Genomic DNA, 10,720 nt, shown 5'->3' with positions numbered 1-10,720 from the left:
GACGTCGAAGATGACGCTCGCTATCCCCCCAGCACCTACCCCTCGAATCCCCACCATCGACATCCCCCAATCCCGAACCAGCCCCAATTCTCTCGAAATTTTGCCGATCAAGACGACGACTACGAGTCCGAATCAAATTCGGACGGAATCAACAACGATCACAACGCCGACACGAACAATTCAGTCCATTACCAACCTCACCATTACGTGGAGCAGCGCGAAGACGAGGAGCCAGTCGATGACAACGACAACGACGAAGACAATTCATCCCTCGAGAGTAGAGGAAAGCGGAGAAAGCTCGATAATTTCGAGTTCGTCCCTCGAAAACCGCCGCCGATCGTCGCAAATTCGAAACCTGCTGTTAAGAATTCGCCCCCGGATTGGTCGGAAGAATCAACCTTTATTCTTCTAGACGCTTGGGGCGATCTTTTTGTAAAAAATGGAAGTAAATCGCTTAGATCTGATGAGTGGAGCGAGGTCGCTAAGAAAGTCAACCAGGCTTCGAGAATCACTAGATCCGATTCTCAGTGCAGGAATCGATTGGACACTCTGAAGAAGAAATATAAGAAGGAGAAAGCTAGGATGACAGAGATCGTGAATTTTAAGAGTGATTGGGTTTACTTCGAAAAGATGGATTCTTTGATGCCATCTACATCGACGCCAGTGCCAGCACCTGCAACGAAGAGGTCACCGCGGGGGTTGGCGTGTGGGGTCGATGCTGGGGAGTATGTGTTTCCAAATTCTAGGGTTTATTTGAACCGAGCGAATGCGACTGATGAGATGAGAGATAGTCCGGGTGATACTGGAACTGATAGTGATGATGAATCAGATGGGCTCCCTCCGATGATGAGCGAGAAGAAGAAAGTGCAGTCGAAGGCGTTACCAAATTCGTCGTTTAGAATGTTGGCGGAGTCGATACAAAAGTTTGGCGAGGTTTATGAAAAGATTGAGAACAGTAAGAGGCAGCAAATGGTGGAGCTGGAGAGAATGAGGAAGGAGTTTCATCGGGATTTGGAGGTTCAGAAGAGGCAGATATTGGAGAGGGCGCAGGCGGAGATTGTGAGGATTAGGCAGGAACAAGGGGAGGATGAGGAAGAAAGGATGACCGAGGATAGTGATGGTGATGATGATGAGATTGATGCGTCGGCTGGAAATTTGAGCGGCTAAGGTAGTATGATTTATCATTATGTTGTTCTAATTTTCTGCATTCTTAATTATACTGTGATTATTGCCTATAAGTGAGTTGCTTTTGCTAGTTTTTTGCAAATTTTATCACTACATGTTGGGTTGAGTTTTTATCAGACCATTTTTTGGTTTGATTTGAATATTGTACGAGAAACCCATATTCAGAAGATGGATAACCATATTAGAAAAGAGTTATTGAAATGCTATTAGACTAGTCTCCCTAGCTATTAGACTAGTCTACATGTTGGGCCTGAACAATGGTTGTTCTCTTCTTTGTACTTGGTAATTATACTGTGAAAAGTTCTTCAGTTTGGACGATATTAAAAGAGAAATGAAACTGTAGATATAGTTGCTAGTATCCTACCTTTTAATTTGATTAACTGATGATAATACTGAGATTGATGTTTGTACTGAAATAGGAGTGCCTGAGGTAGTATTATTTATATAGTCATCACCTTCTTTCTTTAATTCTTTCTTAGAATTACACTATGTTACCTTTTAGCGGAAAGGACATTAGTATCGTGCTTATTGATTGACTAAATAGTTTTATTGATATGTGTTATTTTGAATTGTCATTTATCAGCAAAATCCATAGTGGCATGGTTCATAGGAAAATGTTCAAAAGAGAACTTGTGGAAGTGCAATCCAGCAAGTCTTTATTGGCCATGCCATAGAGAAAATCTTAAGTTATTTGGTAGTTCGGCTGATAAAATTTGCTACTTCAGATGTATTGTGCACAATCCAACAAGTAACAAGAAGACAGCAAGCAAACCTTAAAACTTTAGTTGCTCATTGATGAAGAAAATGTACTTGTGTGTGTGGGTGGATGGGTTGGGGGTGGGGCATACCTTAAGTTCTCTCATGAGATTTTTTTCTCCTCGTTTCACGCTTTCACTATTTTAATATACTCCCAGATTCCCAATCATACCCATCCTTTTGCTCAGTGCTTGTTAATTTGAGCGCTACCATATGGTCTCATTCTTCAAATTTATAGCTTGGAAATGATACTAGAGGTTCCGGAGTTATTCATTTTGCACTTACATCATTGTCTTCTTTTCTATTTGGTTTGTTAGTTTGAATTCTTAATATGAGAAAACATTACTACACTGTCCATTCTGTCGCAACTTGATAAATATATTTACATTTTGAAAGACCCGCAACTACTTTTTACGCTGTTGGGTTCCTACATCATATGTCCTACAGATGGCTAGATCATTCTGAATTTCTTTGATGAAGCATTATTCTCACTTTATATGGGAAGATAGTATTACACTATCCATTTTGCTACGTTATCCATTCTGTGGCTACTTGATGAATGAAAATTATGAAATATATTTGTGATTTGGAGGGCTCCTACAGGGAACTACTTTTACCCTATTCTCTTCCTTCATCATTTTCCTACCATGGCTAAATCATTATAAATATCTTTTATTGAAGCATTAGTTTAGCTCTATGATGCATGTCAAATCTTGTGGACAGCAATCCAACTTTCTATTCAGGAACTGGACAATTCTCTTGGAAGTTTGTTTGCCTTGGCAACTTTGTATCTTCATATATCGGTGTACTTAATTTATGAATTACAAATTTCTGTTTCAATTTTTTGTAAGGGTGGAACATATGATTATGTAATACATTTAACATATGTGGTAGGCATGCAAATCCTGGGGTAGTTGCATGGTTTGCATGATACTAACAGCCTCTTTGAGTTCTGCTCAGCTGTGTATATCAACTGGATCTACTTATTTTATGATGCCTATGCAAGGTTTTGTTCTCCTGGATATTGGTTCTGTACTTGCAGTGTGATGAATAATGTAAAATTGCCAAATAACTATGTTTATATAGTAAGGGATTGAATTACATGTTAAAAGAATTCTTCTAAGTGTTGCAATTGTCTTAACCTAACGGTAATACGATGCTCCAAATTTTTAGGTGATGCTGATGAGTTGAGTAATTATTTATACGAAAGCAACCTTGCTTTGCTTCCTTTTTACTATGACCATACGAGCTTATCTGCTTTGACCTTGAACTTATTAGTCTTTAGTTCTAATGAAACTTTGGAGGCATGCATATTAAAGTGCTGATGAGCTGTCACTTGAAATTTATTATTTGCTTGGATTTCTTTATGGATGATTGCATGCTATTTTATACAACTCGGTTAGGATTTTACGTAGCTTAAAGCTACTGGAGCAATCAGCACTGCAATTTCCATTGGGCTTTCTTATCAGCTATTTATAGCATCTCGCGAGAGTATGATATCGAAATAAATAGTTTCCAAATAGTACATAAACGTTGTGGAGCCTTGTATTGCGGACTCGTTCATCTGCGGCACTCCGCGGGCTATTAGGTTCTGATTATGTGAATCCATCTTTTTTTGCAGATTTGTCCCTAGAGCATCATATTTATCTCACTTGGCATTCTAAGCTCAGGATCTGGTCACGCGCATTCATTGTGTCTGCCAGCTGCTAGGAGTAGCTCTCTGAAGTATATGTATCCAAGAAGAAACCGTATGTGACATTGGCTAGTGCAATAATGTAACCGAATGTGATGCCAGAGATTCAAGAAGGCAAACTTGCCGGTAGGGATGTAACTTATTAGTGTGTATGTACGATCCGTTGACTTCCGTATCATATTGTATTTGTTTCTGAATAAGAAAACTATGGCGACTTTATGAATTCAAAATCTGACTTAGCGGCAATGCCAAGCCTGTTTCTGAAACGACACAGTTGTGGACACTTCATGATATTTTCTGAAATAACACAAGTATGATTATTTATGAATTATCCTTCGACTGGGCTGACGGCTTTAATCTGTGACAGGGCTCCGTTGATTGATGTGTAGTGTACACTTGTGATGTTTGAGTTAAATTACTCTCCTTTCAGTTTCAACCAAAACCGAACAGTCCTCAGCTCCGTAAATCCTGCAACAAAAGCTGCAAAGACGCCTGGACTTCTTGCACATTTTCGAAGCAAACAGGTTGTAGGTTCTGGGGATCTTATCTGCTCCTAGGTAAAGTTTTATGTACAGCGTCAGCAGTTGGATTGTAGGGCAGCGTTAGTTTTTTGTTCTTTCTTGAATGCTGCACCTTCGAGCGCTTGAGATTCAATTTGCACTGTAAGTTTCATTTGGTGTAGTTTGCATATTTCAATGAAACACTGGTTGGAGCAAGCTGGATTGCTAACTTAACAAGATCAAAACACATCAGGAAACAACTCCTCTTTTACTTGAGGAGCAATCCACTGTATCTGAATGTTAGTAATATCCCACAACTCATCCCCATCCCTCTGCACAAGTATCTCCTTCTCCTTCATCTGCACCAGCATCTTCTTCAACAACCTCGGCACCGCCTCCTGCAGCGGCCCATACCCTGCCTCATCCATGTTCGCCTTCATGCATGTGTCCATCCTCCTCAGCACCCCGAGCCAGAACGTCCTGAACCCTGGGCTCTGCGACAATGACACCATAAACTGAAGATAAACCTCGACCAACAACCCCATAGCCTCAATCAGCGTCACCTCCATGCTCCTCATCTCCTTAACTGAGTTCTCCCTTCTCGAATACTCCAGCATTTTCTCATGCAAATCGTCCACCAATGCGAATATCACCAGGTTGAAGCACGCCAGACAGTTTGCCGGAGTGAACTCCAGCTCCTCCGTCCCCTGGAAACAGCGCCTGAGAGCTTGCACCGCTTGGTTCCGTATCTCCTCTCGCCGAACCAGGCTTGTCTTTCTGAGTGCTTCGGCTAGTTTTAGGAATAGGTTCGCTGCGAGGGAGTAACCTGACTTGTGCCATTGTATCAGCCAGCTAACCGAACCTGCCATTAGATCAAGAATCTTGAAGCTCGTTTCGAGCGGGATTATCTTCAGTGCGGCAAACCCGAACGCTGTCTCGATGCAGAACGGGTAGTTGAATCGGGTGACGTGGGTCCCGTTGCTCATCAGCTTTACGAGGGACTCCACGCCTTGATCGAAGGTCTCGGGATGTCGTCCGGTGATTGAGAGCATATGCAAGAGAGTTTTCCACCCTATCATCGTTTGTACGTTCATCACGTGGTCGTTCAGGATCTCCGTCGTCGAGTCAGCTATGTCACAGCAACATGTGTCGAGTATGTCCTTATCGAGTTTCCATGTGGCGTTTATCGTCTTAAAGATGAGGTCTTCGGGGGTTTTGTCAAAATGAGCGGTGGAAGATGAGAGGAGCTTGACAGCGATCTTGAAGAAGGCGATGATTGCCTTTTCAGCAAAAGGGCATGGAGAAAACAGGGGGAACTGGGATACAATACCGAGACATTCATGGAATTGAGGCCAGAATGTCGAGAAGCGATGAAGGTTGGCGGAGGTGATGCAGGTAATGAGATCCCAGCAGAATCCGACGGTCTCCTCCTCTTCGACAGACGTGCTGAACTTCTGTCCTTTGCCTCCAGCCGCAAAGATCAGCGACCGGCCAAGATTTTGTAATGATTCATCAGGGAGCTTGGAGCACTCAGTGAAGATACTCCCTATTCTGCACTGCTGTATGATTTTGAGGTTGTTTTCAAACTCACTACCGACATTCAACATCGATTCTTGACCATTATCCATCGACAGAAACTGCGAGAATTTTCCCATTAAACCTGACGCGTTACGATTATTGCCTCCGGCCCCAAACTGGGATGAAGGAAAAATAACTCCAGATTCAGTCTTGATATGCGAACTGTTGATTTCCGGTTCTTGCTTCGATGCATTTTCTGGCTCGACCAAAGACTGAGGCAGCAATCTCAGCCTCTTCAGCTTGAGCAAACAGTCTATCAAATTCTTCCATGACCCACGAATTGCGTCGCCGAATTTATTTGCGATTGTGAACACGGCCAGTGTCGCCATCTTTGGCTTCATCTCGTTGGTGAAAGTAAATAGCGTCTCCTCCGCCGTCGCGTAAGGATTCAACAGCGTCGTGAATTTACAGAAGCAACAGAGGAGCTCATCAAGAATATCTTCCAACCCGTACCTTGCAATCCTCGCTGCTGATATCATCCCATCGACACACTCATTTAATATGTCTTCATCATCGGTCTGCTCAAAGATTGCAGATAAAGTCGCGACGGATGGGCCTGAAATCGTAACAAAAACCTCTCTACTAAGCTTGTGCTTGTAATCACAAACGATGAAGGGCTCTGAAGCTCTGGCTCTTTTAACAAGATCAGCCCATCGATTTGCATTGAGCTCTAGAACTGCTCCGGTGCTTTCAACCAAGACAGCGATCGCTTTTGTGGCAATCGAGTTGAAGAGTGACGAGAGGTACTCCCTCGGAAGATCATTCCCTCCATTGATCGATCGATTATTTCTAATAAACTCCTCCTCGGTCATCTTCTTCTTAACCTGCGGATTGTGCTGATCGGTATTGAGCATAATAACCGAGTAGCAAAGTATATTCACCGCATCATTACTGGCGAATATATCCGAACTTTGTTGCTTATAATATTGGTCAGAAAACGCCTCAAGTATTCTCTGAATCTTCTGAGATTCACCAGGCAACCGAAAAGATTCAAGATATGTTCGCAGTGCAGTGTCTAATGTCACACCGGAGAAGTCGAAAGTACTTGTGAACTGAGCTAACACTTTGAGGTTCAACTCGTCAGGATCGCCCAAGTAGTCTCCAATTTTTTTCTTGTCGAGCCCAGGCGTGTAGCGAAAGAAGTAGGCCAGCGATTTCGGATCGGGCGGAGTCGGAACAAGCTGACATATCTTCAAATAATCGAGCCCTTTCTTCTCATCTCGGTTATAATGGTTCGCGGCCACCATAATCTTCTTCTTCTTGAGCTTCCTCATCCGAACGAAATCAACCCATGACTCTGTGTTCTCATGGTATGTATCGCAGCGCTCTGTCCAGAAAGGCTTGAACTCCGATATGTCGAGGTCGTAGGAGTCTTTTACGGGGATTTTATCGGTTTCGACACCATCGGCGATGTTACGGATGATGGTGACGAGGCCTTCGAAGGCTTGAATTTGCATGGGGGACATCGGGGCGGAGAGGGGGAAGGCGGTCTTGCAAAGGAGTTTACCGAGCTCTTCGAAGACATTGTAATGGAGGGGGTCACAGTCGTAGTTGACATAGGCTTCAATGATGAAGGTGGGTTGACGACAGAAGCCAAGGATGCCTTCGACGGCGACTTCTTGGAGGTGGAGGCCGCTGCTGCCGGATGCAATCTTGAGGAGGACGTAGGTGAAGAATGCTTCTAGTTGGAGCCTCAGCGACCTGTAAACAACTAAATTCATCAAAGAAGAAAAAAACATGATATTTTCAGGAAAGCAACTAGACATCACATGAAGATAACGAAAATATAACTCCATGTAACTATCAGGTTGTCTAAGTGGTTATAAAAAGCTTAAAGGCAAGAAATCATTACTTTTCAAATCAAAGAACGAAGGAATTCAACTTCAGCAAACAATATACCTGCGAAGAAATTGGTAGAGATTGAGAACCGTGCTGCAAATCATGGACAGCACCAATGGGCTGGACCTCGTCGCATAATGAATCAAATTATGAAACAAATCATCCTGAATTATCCCCAGAAGCTTCCCATGTTTGCCGATCCCTTCTCCTCCCAGCTCAATAGCCGAATTAATCAACACCAGCGCGAACACCTGCACGTCCTCATCCGAACTCACCCCTCCCCCATCATCAACCACCTCGCCCACATTTAGCAGCGAGCATAGGAAGTGGAATACGTCGACCATGCATCGAGCTCCGTACCCGATGACCACTGGGTCGTCATCTGCGTCGGAGCCCGAGAGGGATTCTTCGTCGTGGGTGGCGCTGGTGTTTTCGGAGCGGAGTTCAGGGAGGCGAGAGAAGACGTTGGAAGCAGGTGTTGATTATGGTGCAGACCGCGTGGTCGGTCAGGAGGAGGGACGCCCGTGTGCGCATCACCCCTGTCAATACCTGTGAGTACGTGATCAGTATCAGAAACCGGCCAGGGTAAACGTCCAAACAACCGATATAAACGTACGAGTTATATGGTAAAATGTACTTATAAGAGAATACGATCTTTTTGTAAGATACTGACACCAAGGATCTCTATGCAATACATTGACATCATATCAAGAATACGATATGAAAAGATAAATTCCGTTTGAAGATCATGGAGTCGACCTAGGATAATAGCGTTCATGAGCTTGGTCTAAGCGTTGTTATTAAAAAAAAATGGAAACCATCTATGCTATTGAACAATATGATTTTACTCGAACATAATTAACCGAATGCAAATAATTCACACCGTACCCAATTGCACTCATTTCTCATAACAGAAAATAAACTTTTTGTCCATGTAAATGTACACACGCGAAATTTCTGTCACCTGCAGGATCCGCATCATAACAGCATCCTCGGACGCCGGATCCGTCCGTTCAAGCCTACAATTGGTCACCGCGAAAATAACCGAATGTACCGCATCTCTCGCACCCGGCGTCCTCTCATCAAACACATCAAGCTTCAATATCTTCAACACCGCCGAAGCAACCCCCGTCGCCGACGCTGGTACGTCGTCGCTCTGCACCACATCAAGAAACGGCGCGAGATACACCGACGGATTCGTCAGCCTCCACTCCGGATGACACGGGTGGAACAGCAGCGATCGAAGAGATTTCAGCGAGTTTATTATGTTGGAGTTGTGGAGGTCGGCTATGTCGTGGGGGGAAGATGGGGCCCCACCGGCGCCGGAGGAGGATAAGTCGACGGGGGTCCTGCGGATCACGGCGAGGACGGAGCCCACCTCTGTGTTAAGCATGCATGAGATGCCCATGTCCTTGAGGCGGGGGTCGCGGCGGCGACCGCCGCGCGGGCTTGACCGAGCTTCGCCGTCGTCGGCATCGTCGGAGTTATCTTTTGTTCTCGCCATTGATGAGGTTGAGGACGAAGGCTGTCCATTTGAGGGACGTATAGGTGTGAAAGTGAGATTATTTGTTGTGATAATTTTGCGGTTTGCCTCTTATCGTAGATTTTGAGGAGTTTTTGTGGTTGTTAGTTAAATGCTTTAACGAGAAAGTTTCAACAGTCTCCTATTTTGCGCAGTTTGCGGCCTAGAAGCTCTTCGCATTGTTGATGTATTATGTGAAGTTTTCAATAGGAAAATAATTGTTGCAAATAGATCTTCGTGTGCCACAGAGGAGTGCTGCTACGTAATAAGATTGTGATAATAATAAACAAGTTAATTTTTTATATGACAGATTCTCCTGTTCGCTGTAAATGTAGTATTTCAAACCCTGGCTTCTTAGAGAACTAAGAAATGCTCTTAGAGTTCCTTGGACTTGTTAGTAAAATGAAATTCCAATGCTGCTTTTTTGTAAACTACTGCAAATTTTTTATTTAGTCATGTTTTGAAGTATTTTTTGTATTTCCGTATACCTACTTGTTGATGTCAGAAGTTAAATAGTAAATTTGGGGTTGATTTTGAGCAACTTAGGTTCCCTTAATCTTCTTTAATGGTTGTTTTCTGAATGGAAAAGAGTCTTGCGCACAAGCAACATGTTAGAGGATCGGAGTTGGGTTTTCCGAAGGTTCCTCCGATGATCAAGTTAGTTGGGATCTCAAGGGGCGAAAAAAATAATTTAATTCTCTTAAGGGCCCGTTTGGATAATGGAAGTATTGGAAGTAAGAAGTAGGTTATGGAAGTAACTTTCAAAACTATGAAATAGGAAGTAGCGAAAATAGCATTTTTTTGTTTGTTTTATATATTTTTAAAAGTAATGGAAGTAGAACATTTCTCTTTATTTACTGTTTTTGTTTGGATAATATTAAAAAATATTACTAGGAAGTAATTAATACGTGTTGCTTCCATTTTATTCTTGTTTAGATTGTCATTGAAATAGAAACAGAGTTGTTGTTGCCATCAATTGAAGAGACCAATATTCATAGTTGATTTGCTTGATATATAATAAAATTAATTTTCCCATTTTCGTATCAAGGGGTATGACGCGGAGATATATAATAAAATTAATCTTTCCATTTTAAAAATATAGTATTTTTTGAACGATGAATAAGAATCATACACGAGAAAAGAAATATGGAGAAACTATTCACATTAATTTCTTTTTTCTCACTTGAAAAACATGTGAATAGTGCTCAACAAATATAACCTTTAAACATCTGCATCTCTCTGGAAAACCATGAAAGAAGAACAAAAGAACTCTCAACTCGCCGCGCATCATCTCATGAGAATCTTGTTATTGGATACATTAGATTAAAACTGTTACAATCACACCGTAAATTACAAATAACATTAGTCCTTGAGAACTATAAAAAGACATTAAAAAAATGAGATATTTGCTGCTTCAGCAACAGGAGCATAAATATACACAAACTTAATCAAGGCCTGTCCCTGCTACTTCCTTGCGAGGTGCATCAGCCTTGATTCTGGCTGGTCTAAGGATCCGATCAATCGGCTCATACTCCAGGGCTTCATGCGCATTGAACCTCTTCATTCGACTCAAGTCTTTGTGGATCTGTAATGGATCACAAACAAATTGAACAAATGAGAATATTGACAATATTAATGGCATATGAA

At 42.5% G+C, this 10,720-nt stretch overlaps 2 protein-coding genes across 2 annotated transcripts; one reads left to right on the top strand and one right to left on the bottom strand.

Annotated features, from left to right (window-relative positions):
• LOC109820861 (trihelix transcription factor ASIL2-like) lies at nt 1-3,965 on the top strand (the record flags this gene model as incomplete). The annotated part of the gene is made up of 2 exons (XM_020387055.1): nt 1-1,168; nt 3,563-3,965. A coding segment is annotated over one exon (1,167 nt), but the record flags the coding sequence as incomplete, so codon positions are not given.
• On the bottom strand, nt 4,325-9,254 carry LOC109851574 (ARF guanine-nucleotide exchange factor GNL2). The gene is given in 4 exon segments (XM_020421780.1): nt 4,325-7,413; nt 7,612-8,016; nt 8,018-8,100; nt 8,516-9,254. Coding segments are annotated over 4 exon segments (4,068 nt in total). The 5' UTR covers nt 9,056-9,254; the 3' UTR covers nt 4,325-4,373.

Source organism: Asparagus officinalis, chromosome 8 (genome assembly GCF_001876935.1).
Source record: "Asparagus officinalis chromosome 8, Aspof.V1, whole genome shotgun sequence".
In the NCBI taxonomy this organism is placed as follows: domain Eukaryota; kingdom Viridiplantae; phylum Streptophyta; class Magnoliopsida; order Asparagales; family Asparagaceae; genus Asparagus; species Asparagus officinalis.
Note: the sequence above shows the minus strand (reverse complement) of the source record. Positions and strands in the feature narration are given on the sequence as shown.